A 20,202-nucleotide genomic window follows, 5' to 3' on the forward strand; every position below is an offset into this window, starting at 1 on the left:
CCTCACGGATTCAGTTCTTTAATCGGAGATTTATGAGCGGAGCAATTTAGAAAATTATATTCCCACACCGAAAGCAGCAGACGGATCAAATATTAACTGAGGTAATGGCGTGTTTTACGGATTCTTCCCATATACTTGGTTTTACATTATGGTGTTGGACGAGTGTGATTCAGCATGTACAGTTGATGTAAATACCTATGTCCCCAAAAGAAATTGAGAAAAGTATTCAAGCAGTGATACCTTTATTGGCTAACCAGAGAAATTATATTTGCAAGCAAGCTTTCAGGGCTCAAAAGGCCCCTTCATCAGGCTGGATTACAAGTGAAGTACTGAGAAGAGATGGCAACATTTAACTAGAAATTACAACAGGACATGAGGTGATACAGGCCAAGGAAATCAAATTAAGGTTTTTGTTAAACATGTAAATGAGGTGGCAGTGTTCTATTAGAGATCTGAAGACCTTCTTGTGGAGGTGTGAACTGTGTCCATGTAATGAGTCATGAATCCAAGTGTCAAATTCAGCCCTATTGTTAGAGATTGAAACATATTTATACTCCCAAATTTTCCTTTCTCTGTCACTATTAAAATGACCTTTCAATATTAGGACTTTTAGATCTGCCAAGCTCTGTCCAGCTCATTTTTTATCCTATGTCTATGCAGATTCATCCTTGTTTGTAGCTTTTGCTTCATTTCTCCTATGTATGTCCCTGCATTGCACCTTGTACATTGTATCATGTACACGACATTGGAGGATGTACATGAAAAATAGTCCATGATCTTATAGTCCTGATTTGTGTTGGGTATGGGGACTTTATCTGTTGGTGATATGTGGTTGCAGGTCTTGCGCGACCTGCAACCACATATCACCAACAGATAAAATCCCCATACCCAACACAAATCAGGACTATAAGATCATGGACTATTTTTCATGCACATCCTCCAATGTCGTATACATGATACAATGCAGGGACATACATAGGAGAAACGAAGCAAAAACTACAAACAAGGATGAATCTGCACAGACATACAATAAAAAATGAGCTGGACACACCTGTAGGAATACACTTCTCTAGAACTGGACACAGCTTGGCAGATCTAAAAGTTCTAATATTGAAAACCTTAATTTGATTTCCTTGGCCTGTATCACCTCATGTCCTGTTGTAATTTCTAGTTAAATGTTGCCATCTCTTCTCAGTACTTCACTTGTAATCGAGCCTGATGAAGGGGCCTTTTGAACCCTGAAAGCTTGCTTGCAAATATAATTTCTCTGGTTAGCCAATAAAGGTATCACTGCTTGAATACTTTTCTCAATTTTTTGGGGGGACATAAGTATTTACATCTATTTTTCTGGCTAACACGGTACCACAATATTATTTTGTATTGTACATCGTAAGCACATACAGTAGTTATCTCTATCAGTAATCCCACTGAAGGTCGGAAGGACATGAATCCAAAAATGGTGCCGGTTGTGTATGAACAGGATCCTTGCCCCGAGGAGCACTGAACCTCATGTAGCATTGCACAATCCTCTATTACAGCATTACCGGCACGGTCAGCTTCTTGTCTGCGTGCGGGTCAGTCAACACCGGTCAGTGACAAATACCGGTCAGGGTGACATTCAGAAAGTGCTTACACTTCAAAGCCAAATCCTGAGCATCGAGGCTGAACCAGTGCTTCGCCCAGCGATGTCTGCCCTGCTGCCTGCCCATGACTATGTATAAGCTATAGCTGTCCACAATAATTAGATGAAGTATTTGGTCATCAACCGTGACCAACTGAAAGGTCACCTCCACATACCTCTTTCCTGGCGGGCTCCTCTTCATTTATAGTGACTTCAGGATTCTCCGTGACTTGTTCTGCAAGAAGAACGGGGCCCTCATTGCAAAACACATGGCGGGATGGAAGCCTAAAAGAAGAGCACAAAAGCAAACCTAAATACAACAGTACGTCTGTTAATGACGCTGAAGACCCTCTAATGCATCAGTGCAAGGAGAGCCAGAGCAGACAATGTTTGCTCCTTAAAGAAGCCCTCCTCCTCTCATCGTTTTTATCTAAATATTGCAGTCATTATATTATATAACACTGAACTTACAATTGCTCATTTTACCTTTCTACCCAGCTAATTCTTCTCTTTTCTCTGCTTTATGTAGAAACAGGAAGTCTCTTTTCCCTGCATTTATCATTCCCCTCTTCAACTCCTGACCCAGCTGCTCCCCCCCTGCCATAGACTTTTTGCAGTGACTTATGACTCACACAGGGAAAATTGACCTATTTTTACATAGCGCTTAGAAGGTTTCAGCTAGTCAGTTGTTAATCAGGTGATGTCTTAGACCTAATGAAAAAGAGAACAATTTGCTGGGTAGAAAGGCAAAAGGAGCAACGGTACAGTAATACACAGTGCTATATAATATGATGACTGCAATATATTAAGAGGATAAAAGTTTTGATGGAAGGAGGGATTCTGTAATAAAGATGAATATAAGCCCAAAAATATAGTTTTTAAGACCTTTAAAAAAAAAAAAAAAAAATGCTTGATGTGGTTGGACGGAATGTTATACCAATTTCTACGTTCCATTTTTTAATGTGGCGTCAACTCAAACAATATCCCACTAGAGAAAATGATCAGACATACTGAAATAAAACATGCCCAATCCAATCGCACATAATAATGATTAGGGGTGTACTGAGCACATGAAACGCGTAATGGTGCGAGGTTTTAACTGGTCACCGGTTTTGTGTTGCACTTTAATAAACGAGGATTGCTTGTCTGTGGAGCTGGACTATTTCCTCCCATTTGTTACGGTGGCTTCAAGGCAGATTCGCCGTCCGTGCTCTGGATTGTAAAGCTAATTTGCAATGGTTTATCCTAGAGGGAATTATCACAGTAATAAAGGTAGAAATCTCCTAGACCTCGGAAATCACGGGGCAGTAAGTGCTCCGGATGATGTGCAGCAGATCACAGTTGTGGTGTTACATTATGATGCGATTATGCCGCAGACATTAATAATTAAAGAGCAGATACACATTTACAGTTTAGTTACCAATATGATTAACTATTAATACTCTCTTCCCTCATCACACACCGCTCTGTCAGAGCAGCCCTGACACCCCTGGAAGTGGAGTCAGAAGCGTTTTCCTACAGTACAGGCTGGTCTGCCAATCCAGGAGTCTCAGGGTTAAGGAAATCCAGCCTTCTGAATGCAGCATTTAATTAATTAGAAATTGCGTTAGGGCATGTTCACACACTGAGGACCAAGTTAGGATTCAGCCGTGGCCTCTGTGCCCAATTTCTGCCACAGCGCACCGCCATCTGCATCTAACACCCACTGACCAGCCCAACACACTAAGATTAGGAAGTGATACAGATTGCCCTTAACCCTTCACTACCAACAATACCCGAGCCTTCAGGTCATTATGTCAGATTGGTGGGGGCCTGGTGTCCAGGTCTGGCATCCTATAAGTGCAGAGCTGGACCACTGCTCGAGACACCACAAGTGGCCGTTCTGGGGAACAGCAGCTCCGGTATCATTCACATTAATAGGAAACAGTTGACCGATGCGGGTGCTGGACCCCAGCCAATCTTACAATGATGGCCTATAGTAAGGATGGAGTATGACACCACAGGGAGGATAGCCTCCGTACACAGGTAGGATTTCACTCCCTTATAATGTTTAGTGGGGGGAGTCAGCACTCAAAAGTGGATGCAGATATGTAGTATTAAAGAACCTGTCAGCAGGGTTTTGCTATGTAATCTGAAAGCAGCATGATGTAGGAGCAGAGACCCCGATTCTGGTGATGTATCACTTAGTTAACTGGGTGCTGCAGTTGTGAGAGTCATGGTTCTCTCTGTTGCAGATCTAGCAGTTCTCCACATGCTGAGCTCTGTATATCACTGCCCACACCACTGATTGACAGCTTTCTGTGTGAACTGTGCATAGGCAGAAAACTGCTAATCCATGGGAGGGGGCAGGGTTGCACGGAATAAGTTGACCAGGAGGCACGACACCTAGTCCTGTAGTGATAATTTCCTGCGGATGAAACTGATTTTATTGGAACATCAAGACACAGCCTAGTACGTGACATTGCTGTTATGAGGGTCTCAGCCCCTACATCATGCTGCTCAGATTACATAGCAAAAACCTGTTGACAGACTCCCTTTAATTTTCAAACAACGTAAGCATGCATATACCGGGATGTCCCAGACCTTCTTCAGACACACTTACCGTAGCTCTAGATGGGCATCACACAAAGTCTACATGTGTCATAAACAGAACACGGATTCAGTAAGAAAGTGAATGCGGGGTGTCATGAGGTGACTAACAGTAAAAAGGATGAAGACGATAGGTGCGAGACGAGAAGTCTTCGCAGTAGGATGGTGATTCTAGGGAACAGCGTGTCAGAGGCAGAAGAAACCGGTAACCATTGTATAGATCAGACAACGTGGCGCAATAAACGGCGAAGCAAGTGAGGTCTAATACTGCGCATGTGCCCAGAGGGTAAACCGCCTGCAGTGAGCCAGACACAAGGATAGAGAGGAGGAAAGATAAGAGATGGGATCTAAGATTACCGGGAGAGGACTATGCCGGTAGTGAGCAACTAAGCTGAATGCTGAGGAATAGGTGATGGCGCACCTGTGTCAGGCAATCACTGGACACCATGAGGATTAGGCCAATTTCTCGTGGCAGGACTCACGATCCGAGCATGGACTGCAATGTCTGAGGCTGCAGAGTTAGTGTCAGGAGACCTGAGGCCGGTCCAGACATCGCAGGCCATACTTGGACTATGGATGGTGAAGCCGGGCTTATATACACTGGAGAGTAAGTGAGGTCACTTCTGCCGCATGCACCGGCATGGGGGTGGGGTGATTGGCAAGAGTCTAGTATGGCACTGGCAGCATCGCTTCTCGTTCGCACACCGGAAGTAACTGGCCAATGCAAATCAGTGAGGATGGCAGCGTTCCCAGAAGGGCACAGTGACCCAGATCGTGCGAACTAGCCAACATCTGTAGAGGGAGATTTAGTGGAAAATGGAATAAAACTGCACATCACAAGTGACTTGTGCCAAGATACCCGACATACATATCAGCTGCAGGAATAGAATACAAAAAAAAAAAAAAAATTAGGAAAAAATAATCCTCTGTATACTCGAACGTTAAAAACACCACAGCCGCATGTAAACTGACGCGTTTTGCACCTTAGTCTTCCATGCTCAGACTGGTGAATCAGTAAAATAATTAGGGTCGTATGGATAAAATGCCTCCCAAGCCATACACCCTCAACCTTTACTCCTGGGCAATGCTTAATGTTGTATACTGGCGGGGGGAGGGGGGGGGTTGTCAGGTGACAACTTGTTTTCACTCATCAGTGCAGGATGATTGGTGGAGAACCAACAGCTGGGATCACCACCAATCAGCACAACTGGGTAGTTTTACCCCTGATGGGGCAAGTTTATCACCATTGCAATATGGAGAAGCAGGGGAATCTGCTCACCTACGACTCCATGCTCTATGGCGCTGACGGAAAAAGCGTTCAGAAGCTCCACGGGGAATGAATGTCGCCGCTCCATCGTAACTGGGATAGAAGTGACCCGTTCTCCCGAATTGTGCAGGTCCTGAAATTCCTCAGCAACAAATCATCCCCTGTCCTGTGAAGAAGTGATAATCTCGTTTTCCAACAAACAACCCTTTTAATGAAAACAGTGCTGGAGTAAAATGGGACATTTTATGGAGAAGGCCATTAGTATATTTATCACATCACCTGTCTGTTTGGCACAAAAAAATAAATAAATAAAAAAGTGCAGATTTGAGCAATCATTTATAACAATTTCTAGTGCAAATCATAGTGACTGCCCGGCGTTCACAGCCCGACTGCCCGGCGTTCACAGCCACTGTCCCCTCACATGAAGACACATACGCTTTTTTTTTTTTTTAAAAAAAGTGACAAGTGGAGCAAACAAAATGAAAAGAAAGTATCACATTGTTGTACAAAAGAACATAAGTCTACCTCTATAACTATAGCAGAGGTCTTCAGAGGCTGGGGTGGGGGGAAAAAAAAAAAAAAAAGAATTCCCAGCATACCCGACAGCAGGAGAGACACCACATTATGATAAACTAAAAAGGAATCTGTCAGCAGGTTTTTGCCATGTAACATGAGGACAGCATAATACAGGACAAGAGCCTGATTCCAGTGATGTGTCACTTACTGGGCTGATTGATGCAGTTTTGATACAATCCCTGTTTTCTCTGGTGTACATGTAGCAGTTCTCTGAATGCTGAACTGTGTATAACTCCGCCCAAGCCCCTGATTGGCAATGCCTGATGTACATTGACAGCAAGCTGCCAATCAATGCGAGGGAGGGGTCACTCATTAGCTGGACATCTGTGTACGTGACACCTAGTCCAGCAGTGATAATCTCCTGCTGATCGTACTGAAACTACAGCAGTCAGGCTAGTAAGTGACACATCACAGTAATCATTTTTTTTGCCCTATATTATGCTGCGCTCAGGTTAAATAGCTGACAGATTCCCTTTAAGACTACGATTTCTTTGTTTTTTTACTGGAGGCTCGCCAGACCAAACACGTGGATGCCCGGGACGCGCACTTGTGGTCACAGTCCATGCTATAATTACCTTAATTCATCTTCCAAAATATGTCTGCTGAACCCGCCAGGACAGTAAAAGGCACAAAAGGAGCATGTTATGTTATTAAATCAGAGACTGACGCAACCAAAAGCAGGCCTGTCCCACGTACAATCACTGCTCTCATAACTGTCTCCGAGAGGTGTCTCACCAGAGAAGGCCGCCTCGCATTGGTATAAGCATATGTTCACCTAAAAACACAAATAAGCCTGACTACAGGACAACTTTGGCAGTGTTGTAAATCATGCAGTTTATAAAAAAAAAAAAAAAAAACACAACTCTGCGCCGCAGCTACATTGCAGCACACAATAAGTAGACAAGGTCACATTGCAACTTCTAGGGTATCGCAAGCTTCAAAAAAAGAAGAAAAATGAGACCTGGTAGGACTTTTTGTGACTTGGGATATCCTAGGGGTCTCCGTGCAACTACACTCACTCGTATTGCGCTGCAACGTAGCAGCAACATAGTGCCTTTAACGGCAGCCAAAGTCGCTGTGTAGCCAGAGCCTTAGCTTACATGAACAGATGAGTAACTTCTGATCAGAATCAGTGTGTTATTCCAGAGCTGCATTTAGGGGCTGAAATCTGCCAGGATTCCCCACGGTCCAGATGCCACGGGTCATTATACATTATCCGTACCTACACAAACACAAGTGACCGCTTCCATGCAACGTGCCGCCATGCATTCTAAGTATGAAAGGCTTTCGGGAAACCAGATGGCACAACAGATGCAACAGAGTCTGAAAATATACAAAGCGAAGTGCTCCACGCAGCCAAACATCACAGCCGACACACCGGCTATAGTTAGTGGTTGGATACAGTATGGAGGGAGGGGGAAAGAAAACCCCACATACACTTACTGATCGAGCTACGGGACATCTTGCCGCTGCGGCACCCACCGCATTCTGACTTTGTAGTACCTTGCAGCCATTATCCACACCGTGGATTCCCTGTCTAAATCCTGACACTGAATGGGAAGAAAATTTCTGCAGGATACTGACTGCATAGCGGATTACAGTCTGTAGCCCGCTCATCATTAGCATGGAGGCCACGCTGAAAAACCTTGAGGCACGGTACGGTGACAATCACATGCATGTGGTTTCTGCAGCCAAAATCTGCGAGGAAAACTCAAGTATTGCTTTTTTTTTTTATTTTTTTTTTTAAGTCAAGCTTTTTTTTTTTTTAATCTCTACAGTAAATGTAGACGTACAGTTTGTTTTATTTAACAAAAACATCGCAAAACCTGTGTTCCATCTCTTCGCTTTCTTACTGCATTCTATCGGTGCAAAATGCTACAAAAGCGCAGACAGAATAGACATGCTGCAGATTTCAGAAGCGCTGCAATCCTCAAATTCTGCTAGGAGAAAAAAAAAAAAATCAAGTGTGTGCACGAGACTTCGGAAATCTCATGGGTTTTCTGGTACTATGAACACATACAACCGTGCTGTATGGGAACACAGCCTCTGGCTACATGGGCTGCTATTTCTGCAACTTTACAGATCCATGAAACAAAGCTTAGCCGAGGATATTATGGGATTAACACATCTGACATTTTATAACAAGAGAGCATGGGGAGTTTAGGGAATAAAGGTCATCGGCGTAACCGGAAACTACTACTAGTCAGAAACACATCAATATTCAACACACAAAAGGCAGACAAATAGAAAAAAAAATGAATAAAATCATGAATATGGAATCGGCCATCTGTAAGAGCAGCTGCCACCTTGATTGCAGTCCCAGGGATTTGTAAACTTTTTCACAACAACAATATACATAACCCACGTAATTTCTGGAGAACGTCGAGGTTTAAAAAAAAAAAGAACAATTTTCAATGTGTTAATGCTTTAAAAGGGAATCTGCCAGAAGGTTTTGGCTATTTAATCTGAGAGCAGCATGATGCATGGGCAGAGACCCTGATTGAAGTGATGCATCACTTGCTTCTAGTAGCCTCTATTAAATCAGTGTTTTATCAGCAGTAGATTATCACCACTGCAGGACTAGTTGCCTCATGCCATGTAGTCCTTCTAACCCTGCCTAAATGATTAGCAGCTTTCTGCCTATGCACAGTGTATACAGAAAGCTACCAATCAGTGGTGTGGGCTCAGCAGTCAGAACTGTAGATCTGTACCAGAGAAAACAATGCTTATCAAAATTGTATCAAACAGCCCAAAAGGTGGTGTATCACTGGAATCATGGGTCTTCCTACAGCATGTTGTCATTACATAGAAAAAAACCTTGTCACAGATCCCCTTTTTAAAGGGATTGTCGGGTCTAAAATGAAAAGTCTGCAGTCACTATGTATGACTGCAGACTTTTGAATCTCTGGCGCTCACGCACTGGAACGGCAGTGACGCATACGATATGCATACTCTAGGGCAAAAGCTGTCGTCCAGTGGGCGCAGCTCGCTCCATACAAGTGTAGACTAGACAGCGCGCCTACTAGACAGCTGCGACCACGCTCCATACACTCGTTGCGCCCACTAGACGGCTCCTGCCCGGGACTATGCATATCGTATACATCACTGCTGTTCCCAGCTCAGAAACCAGTGAATCAGGGATGGGTCAAAAAGTCCACTCAGTGACTGCAGACCTTTCATCTTAGACCGGTCATGATAAAGAGGCCAGCTGCTTCCTACTGAGCTCGTTGTACACTATCAACAGAGAGCAGATTTGTATGGACAGGACCCCGCTCCCTGTAATCCGCCCTGCTTGTCTGTAACAACAGACAGATGACTCTTCACAACAGGCGGAGGACAGCTAAAATTTGGCATGGATAATAAATTAAACTTTTGATAGTGGCTACATTTGTTAAAATGACAGTGTATTAAAAAAAACAAAAAAAAAAAAAAAAAACAAAATGAGCCAAAGAAAGTTTCAGTAGGCCGTGGACTGAACAATGACAATCTTTACAGTGGATTGCGGACGGACCACTGGACTTACATTCTTGCTACTGGCTGCTGCTAGTTGCCTTTTGCACAAGTCGCCTGGAGCCCTGTGGTGGGCGCAGGGGGGGTTCACTTACAATAAAATGATGGTAGCGAGCAGGCGATTTCTTATATTCACCATACTGTTATAACGGTGGTATTAGGATACAGACACTGATCACTGACATTACTCGCCTCTCCGACACAGACGGTGACAGATGCTGGGCGACAGGCTGCCATCCATGCGTAAATGAGGAGAGGAATATGTAATGTTTCTGACCATCGGTAATCGTGGATATTTATGTGGCTGCGGTCTACATTTTTTACACTACGCTCTGTAGTCTGTGTATGTAGCAGTTGCCAAAAGCCATCACGAAGATCGCATTAAGGGAATGGTATAATACAGATACCAAGCGCCATCCATACCATATGGTTATTAAAGCTGTCCAGGAGAAACGCACGGGGGAAGTCTTCCGGACAGATTACAGAAGTTTCTACAGGAAAGCGGCTCATGTAAATGACCTGGAGAGGTGACCCCATAATACCAAGGAAAGAAGCCCCCCATCCATTTCCCTGTACGCAGCAGTGGAGCCCCCGCTGTATGCAGAGAGTCTAAAAATACATAAAACATTCATTGACTCGAGGCCCCGGGGGACAGCGCTGCAAATATGCTTAGTAACCCAGGGCTTTTCGGAAAGCCATCAAGAGCTGGAGATTTTGCTGGTCTTGACACTCACAATTAACCCTTCATTCATCACATACTACAGCAAAAGCACATTTGTTTTAGAAGGCAACACACCTTTCCTCGTGGAGCTGCGTCTGGCCAGACAGCACTACCGACGGCCATCCGGGACATCCTAATGGGCCGCTGACAGTCATCAGCAGACCATTAAAAAGGAGCTTTCCCCACAGTGGACATTTACCATCTGCGTATATCCAAATGATGGGACCCCCAGCAAACACTAGAATGGGGGGGGGTCTTTCTATAGAGCCAGACAGGGGTTTTCTGGTATTTTAGCAGGAGGAAAGGATAAAAAAAAATTAAGACCCTTTAAGCCCTGCTGGACCAGTGATTTGTGGCTGCAGTGAGGTGGGCACGTCACTGTTGATGGAGAGTAAGGCCTATTTCACACTTCTGTTTGACGTCAGTCAAAATCCGCCAATTTTCGAAAAAAACGGATCCGCCAAAGAAGGGGCGGATCTGTTTTTTTTCCCCCCATGGACTTACATTAGCGGCGGATCTTGCCTGACGGTCGTCCGTCCCACCCGTTCCAGATCCGTCAAAATTTTAGCGTCTCCCGGGCGGATGGGACGGACTCTGCAACGTTTTTTCCGAGCGACGGGCCGCCAATTTATATTGCGCATGCCCGGTAGATTCGCTGGAGCAGGGCTTTTAACTCCTGAGTAGCGTTCCGGAACAGCCGTACAAACAAAATTTCTCTCTCTATCTCCTTTTTTTTCCCCCAGACTCGTTTTCCTTTGTCACTACCTGCCAAGGCAGATCCGTCCAAAAACGGATCCGGTGGCATCCGTTTGTAGATGATTCTTCGAATACTGGTAAAAAAAACAAAACAAAAAAAAAAAACACAACATGCACAAAAGACCGATACAACCCACTTTAAATTGGTAGAATATAGGATGATCTAGCTGCTGCCACAATACTAATAGACAGATGTGCAACCCACGAGACCCAAGATGACCTCAAGATTCTGTTTTCCTGCAGAGCGGCGCTCTCAATTTTACACATCAACAGAGTAGTTTATGGCATCAGGAGGGCAGGAGCAGGGCTGAGAGCCCTGTGTGGTCGCTTACACTGTGAGGAGAGGTAGAGGGGATTCAACGCACCGTTTACTTTTATACATTGGTCGGCCCTTGAGTTGGTCAGACATTGTTCAATTCTGCACATTGGTCAGGCAAGGTTTAACACATACCGCTAATTTAATTCAACTGTACTAATCCTAACAGCCACTCAGGTGAGGAGGAGACCAGGACAGTTTGGCTTAAACTTCAGAAAAACTCAAAAAAAAAAAAAAAAAAAAAAAAAAAATTACAAAAATAAATGTGTTTCAAATCCTGCTGTACCTGCTTTTATCACTAAAAACAGAGAAGAAACTGATTGCAATTTTTTTTGCACTCATTGCTTTCTGTGGGTGAAAAAAAAAAAATACGCTGAAAGAAAACTGACATGCTGCAGTTATCCAAAGTAGTCAGAAAAAAAAAAAAAAAAAAAAAAAAAAAAGGCAGTGTCTCAGATTTCTGAGATCTCAACTTTTGCTGGTACTGTAAAAAGCATAAAAACACAGCAAATACACAATGCGTGAACATAGCCTTATACTGGTAATTGGGGCTCTTGGTGAAACCAATTGGGGAAGTGTTGGTGTGCTGGATGTGGCTGGTAACCATGCTTCTGAAGAGAGTGTGACTCAAGGTAAAGGTTGGGGAACCACTTGAATATGGGACCTCCGAGACATCAATGATATGGAGCAGAGACATTATCAGCATCCACTGAGTGCCTCCTTCTCAGCTAGTACAAAAAAAAAAAAAAATCCTATATAGGGCCAGAACCCGTTTTATGGAGAATTAATGCCCATCTGTATGGAGCTTTTGGGACATCCCATATACAACCGTCTGGAGTCGGTCCCTCTGCAGTTAGAACGGCTTCTCCTAGGAAGGCTTTCTACAAGATTTCAGAGTGTATTTCTTATCAGTTCATCCAGATGAGCATTTGTGACGCCAGACACGGATGCTGGATGAGATGACATGGCTCAGTCTTCACTGTAGTTCATCCTAGCGGTGTTGGATGGAGTTGAGGGTACAGCTCTGTGGGGCCGGTCATGTTCTTCCACATCATACTCCCCCAACCATATCTTTATGGCTCATACTTTATGCACAATCATGGGGAACCGAAGAGAGACTTCCAACTTGTGTTTGCAGTTTGGGGAAGCAATTGTCAAAAAGGACTACATATGCTGAAGTATTGAGTTTTCCCTTCACTGGAACTAGTAGTCCTGAATCAACCCCATGAAAAATGCCCCATGGCATTATCGGTCCTCCAAACTTTCCAGCTGGCACAATGCAGTCTGGTAGGCAACGTTCTTCTCACGGCATTCACCAAACCCAAACATGGCCAGACACCAGAGAAATTCATCTCTCCACAGAACTGGCGGCATTACACCACTGTCACCTGCGATCGTGCTTGGTGATATAAGGCTGCATGCAGCTGCTCAGCCATGAAGTCCCAGAGTGTTGGGGGGGGGGGGGGGGGGGGGAGCACAGTTCTGTGCAGATATTAATGTTACAAGAGGTTTGGACTCCACAGTAAGCGAGTCTGCAGAGTGTTGGGGACTTTTGCCTTCTCCCCAGCACCTGACAACCCCTCTCTCACTTTAGTTGCTGCAATTTTGAAACCTTTCCACTTTTCAACAAAACCGTTCACAGTGTCCATATAGCGCATGTGCATATCAGGGTGTCCACTTTCCCAGCCTTCATGTAGCAGACTGTCCTCGTCCTGGCGACATTCCACAGATTAGTGCCCAGTAACCGTATTAAATGGTAGAAGCGATGATCTCAGCACAATTAGATGGTACAGAGGTCTATGCAAACACAATCCCAGAATCAGTTTGGTGACACCGCTCTCACGGCCTTCATTTGTATTGGGACTTTTATTCCATGGGTTTAGACTGGGGCTGAGGACAAGGAAAAAATAACTGGCATGGTATTAACGCACCGTGGTTTGTGAAGAAGTACAGTCACACTAGCTCAATAGAATACCTTCTAGTAAGAGGGGCTGTCCACATACACGGTATTTATGGCTCGTCTCCACATGTACCAGAGAAAAGCCTTATCCAAAGTAAGGGGCAGCTCAGATATACACTATCATTCAGTGGTGGGCAGTACGAAGGCCTAACTAAGAGAACCACATTTATTATTCATTTATAGAGTGCCACTAATTCCACAGCACTTTACATACATTATCATTGCTGTCCCCATTGGGGCTCACAATCTAGATTCCCTATCTGTATGTCTTTGGAGTGTGGGAGGAAATCAGTGAACCTGGAGGAAACCCACGCAAACACGGGGAGAACATACAGACTCCTTGCAGATGTTGCCCTTGGTGGGATTCGAACCCAGAACTCCTGCGCTGCAAGGCTGCAGTGCTAATCACTGAGCCACCGTGCTATAAAACCAAGCAACTTAGATTTGTTGGATAAAAGAAACTGTCAACTATATCACAAGGCCAAAAAAAACAAAAAATGGAAAGGGTTAAAAGAAATGCAACCCAAAATGTCACGCCAGCGATCACGTATGCAGACACTTTACACCCCATGTACTGGATCATAATGGAAACAATTTCTGTCCTGTGTAATGTCTGCTGGAAATAGCCCATAGCGAACAGTCCTAATGCTCACCCATGGCTGATGTGCCAAGACCCTCACACTGAGGCCAGGGCCAGACCAGCGGGTGCTAAATACTATGTTTCCAACCAGAAAAAAAAAAAAAAAAAAAATCAATACGGTCATCCGTATTGTCAACCGCATGTCTGTTTTTTACATCTATATCTATGGCATCTGGTTTTTACATCAATTGTTTAACTTTCCCAAATTCCTATGAAAAAATATTCAGCACATTCTGCATTGAACTACTGTACCCAATGTATTATATATTTTAGGAGTCGGACCATTTTATACCGACTCCACCAAAATGAGCAACAACTCCACAGCCCAGAATACAGATACTAGAAATGGAGTCTATATATTCAGATCGATGGCACCAATTTGTTCTGCTATGACCAAAATATCTCCCACTGGCAGGGGAAAAGCTTCAGGATGGAAACGGACAATGAGGCTGACCATATGCAGAAAATAATAGTCACCCATTAAAGGAAAAGACATTGGCTAGAGCAGGTTGGAGGGTTTGGCTACATGCCATCAGCTGTACATTAACAAGGCTTTCCAGTCCAATAAAAGCGTTTACAAAATAGCTTTGATATAAAATAATGAATGGCGTAGTAGCTCAACATTAAAATGCCATTCCCATGCCTCCCTGACACCTCACTGGTCTCTGCAGTTTTGGCAAGTGACTACATCATTGACCCTAGCGGCCAATGATTGGTAGCCCGTCATTCTGCATGAGCAAGAGTAGAGTAGCCACGGCGTTGGCAGGGGACTGGCAAGGTTAAAATCATCTTTTGCACAATTTTATACCATTGTCTGCAATTTGTGGTCTTGGAAACGCTCTTCATTCAGCATGGACAATGTAGGCGTGGGTTATATACCGGTAAGTGATAAGGAACCAGTGAGTCAATCTGGTTTGTGGCTTGCATTTGATGATTCAAAAGGGAATATTTGCAATGGGATTTCGCAGATCAGGTATAAAGGGTGGACAGACGGAGCGGCTGATCTCACAGGAGGTTCTCCTTATTCCAAGTCACAAACAACGCACACATGGTGATTTTCAGGTGACAACAGAGGCGTCGTACGGTCACATACCCTTTCCCCACTTGTGACAAACACGAGCCCTACTTCTCCCCTGCGGGAGCTTTTTTGTGGAAAACCACTGACGGAGCATGATCCCAACCTTATGTTTTTTGTGAGGTGAAGCTCTGAATAGCTGAATGATCTTAATTTCATAAACCCCTTCCAGCAGCCTCTAAGAAAGCAAAAGTATGTTACTTTCAAACAGGGCAAGAACAGACGCTGCCATTCAGCACCAGACACACACACACACACACACACGTTCACTGTTATCATACAACTGCCCAATAATCAGGTGTGAAAGAAATCAAAGGAATTTGGACAATTTCTTAATTAGTAATCCTGGACTTACGGTACTTCTATGCTATCACAGAGCCCCCCACTTCCAGGCCTGCAGACTCCACCAGAAAGACCCCAGATATTCCCATTGTTGAATGCAATAAACCATTATTTAATGACAGCTCCTAATGGCTGATATGGCCCCTGCTTCTATAGCCATAGGACTGAATCAGATCATCCGCAAATATAGCCACTAGCAGAGTGATTACACCTGGCACCTTTTGTAAGACGAGCCCTACTGTGCCCCTCTGTTCAGGCTTCAGGAGCTCCCACTCCCAAAATAGGGACACTGCCCTGATGAATTGATCTTAGGGTACTGGAGCGCCTTGGACTTTTTCATGGCTGGCATTTTGGGAGAGACAGCAAGTAGTCAAAACAAGGAATGAAGGTTAGCAGGAGCCATTAATTTGCCCTCTGTATTGAGACGCAGGTAACGACTAGAGGGTTACATAGAACACACTGTAATGCCACAACAGGAACCTCGCAATGTATTTTCAAGATTGATTATAAAATAGTCCTTAATATGACCAGAAATTCCAGTTGAACAGGTTCACAAGACAGGTGAGAAGAGATGGGGCCGCTGCCAAACAGTTCTTAAATTAATGAACAAGGAGGCATAAATTACAACGGGAAAGATGCACTATAAGGATAACAATACTAGGACGCAATTAACCCTTGCTCACCAAAGAGCAGGCTCAGAGGTTGCGCCCGTTCCACATGCAGTGGTAGCTGGTTGTGCTACACAGCCGTCATCCGATCCAGTCCTGGTCGCTGATCAACAAAAGAAATGCGCTTTGACAGCAACGCTTAGGTGGTGCATTCACAGCGATGTGCAGGTTTGGAGATTTATGACGGCGTGCCATGCCATCCGGGGGACACGTCAGTGCCACCCTGGCACCCCTGTGTAGCTCAACCAAAAACTGAGCCAGCCTCATAGTACACCGATTTCCACTATATGCTGTGGGATCTTGAATTCTAGAACTAGGAAAAAAAAAAAAAAAAAAAAAAAAAAAAGGAGATAGAGATAATATATATATATATATATATATAAAAATATCTCTTTTTCAAGGTTAAAAGAAATTAAACATATTTGGTGTAGCCGCATTCATAGGTCTGATCAAAATAATCTGTATAGCAAGTGGCATAGAGAAAAAAAATTGAAGTGCCAGGCTTGCCTTTTTGGCCGTTGCTGCTAATGCCTTTATAGCAAAAAAAAAAAATAAAAAGCTAAATATATTAAGCCCAGCTCTCCAAGCACCATAGATTATAATGGGGACGTGTAGTATTCATGAAAAGTACTGATAGAACAAGTATGTGCAACATGGACGTCTGAATGTGACCTTAGCACGGATTTACAAAGGGATATGAAAAGCTCCCGCAGGTGTAATGTGCGGGGGGTCCAATACTTGCATCTACAAGTTTTATTTTAGTGAATATGTGCGCATACCTTTAGGACGTAATGATTACAACTCCATTACAACTCAGCCTTCTTCTCTGCTCGCTTTCTCAAACTGAACATGGACAAAACAGAATTCATCATCTTTCCCCCATCTCACTCTACCCCTCCACCAGACCTATCCATCAATGTCAATGGCTGCTCTCTTTCCCCAGTCCTGCATGCCCGGTGCCTTGGGGTGATCCTCGACTCTGCGCTCTCTTTCAAACCACATATCCAAGGCCTCGCCTCCTCAAACTCAAAAATATTTCCCGGATCCGCTCATTCCTCAACCACAAAAACACTAGTGCACGCTCTTATCTCCCGCCTCGACTACTGCAACCTCCGACTCTCTGGCCTCCCCTCTAGTACTCTAGCACCGCTCCAGTCCATCCTACACTCTGCTGCCTGACTAATCCACCTGTCTCCCCGCTATTCCCCAGCCTCTCCCCTATGCCAGGCCCTTCACTGGCTTCCTATTGCCCAGAGGATCCAATTCAAAACCCTAGCCATGACATACAAAGCCATCCACAACCTGTCTCCTCCATACATCTGTGACATGGTCTCTAGGTACCTACCCGCACGCAACCTTCGATCGTCCCAAGATCTCCTTCTCTACTCCCCTATTATCTCTTCTTCCCACAACCGCATACAAGACTTCTCCCGTGCTTCCCCCATACTCTGGAACTCCCTGCCGCAACACATCAGACTCTCACCATCAACGGAAACCTTCAAGAAGAACCTGAAGACCCACCTGTTTCGACAAGCCTACAGCCTGCAATGATCCTCGGTCTACTGAACCACCGCACGACCTGTTCTACCCTCTCCTACTGTATCCTCGCTCATTCCTGTAGACTGAGTCCTCGCGGGCAGGGTCCCCTCTCCTTATGTACTTGTGTGTCCCTTGTCTTACACTTGTATATTACTCTTGCATATGTTACACTTGTCTATATTTCCCCTTTTCACATGTAAAGCGCCATGGAATAAATGGCGCTATATAAATGCATAATAATAATAAAATAATAATTTTGGAAGAAAAAGTAACTGGGATAATAAATGGCAGCAAAAGGCAACGCATCAATGATGGCGGTTAGGAGAATATTACACAATGTGCTCGCCGTGGTCAAATATCTCCGCCTATAAGGAATGGAGGGAGCACTTATCCAGGCGCTGACCTATATAGCCATGCATTAATGTGCCACATCATAATGGAATCCGCCACCTACTTTCTCATATCTAATCACTTGTGACAAGAACACAATCCAGCTCTTCACTTTCCTGTAGTCTTTATCATCATCACTCAAGAAACAAAAACCCAAACCTCTTCCTTACCTTCGCCGAGGAGAGGATCTGCACAATGACTGCTCTATAATCACTGCTTGGTCCCATGTTTTTCTACTTGTGAGACCGTGCAGAGATGCTTCCATATATACTGGTGAAAGACCTCTGAAGCTCCATTTAATAAGGCCCCTGTACATAGATGGAGAGAATAACCAGCCAAACAAGGAGCATTTATACAAACGCTCACTACCAAATTTTTCTACCTAGTCAATGATTACCCCAGAATCATTGGGTAAAATGGAACAAAAAAAAAAAAAAAAAAAAAAAAAAAAAGGACAATATAAAGACTAACTTTTCCTTGCAAAGGTTTTAATATATTTACACCATAGTTTACTGTATTTTTCTCCACAATGGACTTTTATGGGAGGCCTTAAAAAATGCATGCAAGAATCACAACTGCATTTCTACCCTACGAGTGCACACATCAAATAATGCTGGATCAATTCTGCACAGGAAAAGAAAAACAATGCATTAAATAAACAGCGGAAATTACTATTGCTTATTCTGGTGAGGATACATGCAGAAAAACCACAGTGTTTCCATGTGTGTGAACAGGGCCTAACCAATCACATTGACGTTTTAATCTTTAAATTATTCTTGGAAAGATGATAACTAGCCAAACTGGTTTCCAATAGCAACAGCATTTGTCACCTTGTGTTAAATTGAGAAACTGCTTAAATTAGTTTATCTACCAAAAACCTGAACCCCGAATCCCACATCCACAGCAAACCTAATGCCAATACTCCCACCAGAGCCGAGAGGTGTGAGAAGCATCAGCCGTGGAGCGAGGACGGTGTGTGGAAGCGCTGACGGCGTAAGAACTGGTGCAATTAACCAGTGACTAGATGGGAATTACTCATCCTCCTCGTCACACAACATGACGGTGCACTACATGAATAGCAGATCACTTCTTCACACCAGGAGGAGTTGCTACACGTTCGGCCAAAGTCTGACACAGGCTGAAAGACGGCACTATATAATGAAAGAATGCGGGAGACCGCCAACGGGCATATTCACACTGTAGCCTCAGTACACAGGGTTATACAAATGTCTGATTATGGGAATATCGCCTTCATCAGGATCGCCGCCTCCTACCAGTGTCACACGGGGGCTATGACCATGATGACACGGCAGGATCTGGCAACAGAAGTCTTGTGTTCGGTACAAATGCACAGTCAGCAGCAGCGAAATAATGAAGTCACACAGCCTCCACATATACCGCCACGGTGTGCAGCCTTAAAGGGGAAGGACAGAGGAAACTACTTTACAGAAGTAATCTGCTCAGATAGTGACGTGTGATCTCAGACCTGCATGGATTTGCAGAAATAAGGGGCGTAAAGAGCAAAGACACATGTTCTAGAAAAGCAACGCTTCAGAAGGCTATAGTGCCTGATGGAGTGACACAGTAATCCAGAGCTGTAGGGACTGCGTGGGCCGCTGTACAGGGTAAGGAGGCGCTCACATCTATATAAAGTAGCTGAGATTCTCAGCCAGAAAAGCTGGAGAGTGTCAAGTGAGTGTCTTGCATTTTTTTTCTCCCCTACCATCCTTATGCCATGCGAGTGCTATTCAATTGTGGGTATTTCTCTTGCCTAGCATCCGTATGCAATGCCTCTAAGATCAGCTCTTACATACAGTAACTGTCCTTTCAAATTAATTTTCTAACCAATAAAAAAGCCATCTTATATACAGAGATAGATGGAGTCATTGAGATATACAATTAGTGCAGTGCGTGTGTAGCTTACTGTACAAGTATTCAGCCAAAGGAAAAAAATGGTGTGGGGTCTCTCTTATTTTTCTTAAGCAGCTGAGGAAAAGCAGACAGCTGAGGGCTGCTTATAGTCTGGGAGGGGGGGGGGGGGGGGGGGGGGAGACCAATTAACATGGAGCTTCCCAGGCTATTAATATTAGCTCACAGCTGTTTGCGTAGCCTTTAATGGTTATTACAAAGAAGAACTGCAAAAAAAAAAAAAAATTAAAAAAAATAACGTGGGGGTCCCCCTATTTTTAATAACCAGCAAAGGCTAAACAGATAGCTGTGGGCTGATACTAA

General features: G+C 44.1%; 1 protein-coding gene across 3 annotated transcripts in view; it reads right to left on the reverse strand.

Moving 5' to 3' along the window:
* The window catches only part of SUCO (SUN domain containing ossification factor), a 116,666-nt gene that overhangs the window by 90,675 nt on the left and 5,789 nt on the right, over positions 1–20,202 (reverse strand). For all 3 annotated transcript variants that reach the window (XM_073571523.1, XM_073571522.1, XM_073571521.1), the window contains exon 2: positions 1,798–1,906. In XM_073571523.1, coding sequence (XP_073427624.1) covers positions 1,798–1,906 — 109 coding nt within the window. The remainder of the gene's footprint in view (positions 1–1,797; positions 1,907–20,202) is intronic.

Source organism: Dendrobates tinctorius, unplaced genomic scaffold (assembly GCF_039654945.1).
Source record: "Dendrobates tinctorius isolate UK_male_01 unplaced genomic scaffold, ASM3965494v1 ptg000029l, whole genome shotgun sequence".
Classification (NCBI taxonomy): Eukaryota; Metazoa; Chordata; class Amphibia; order Anura; family Dendrobatidae; genus Dendrobates; species Dendrobates tinctorius.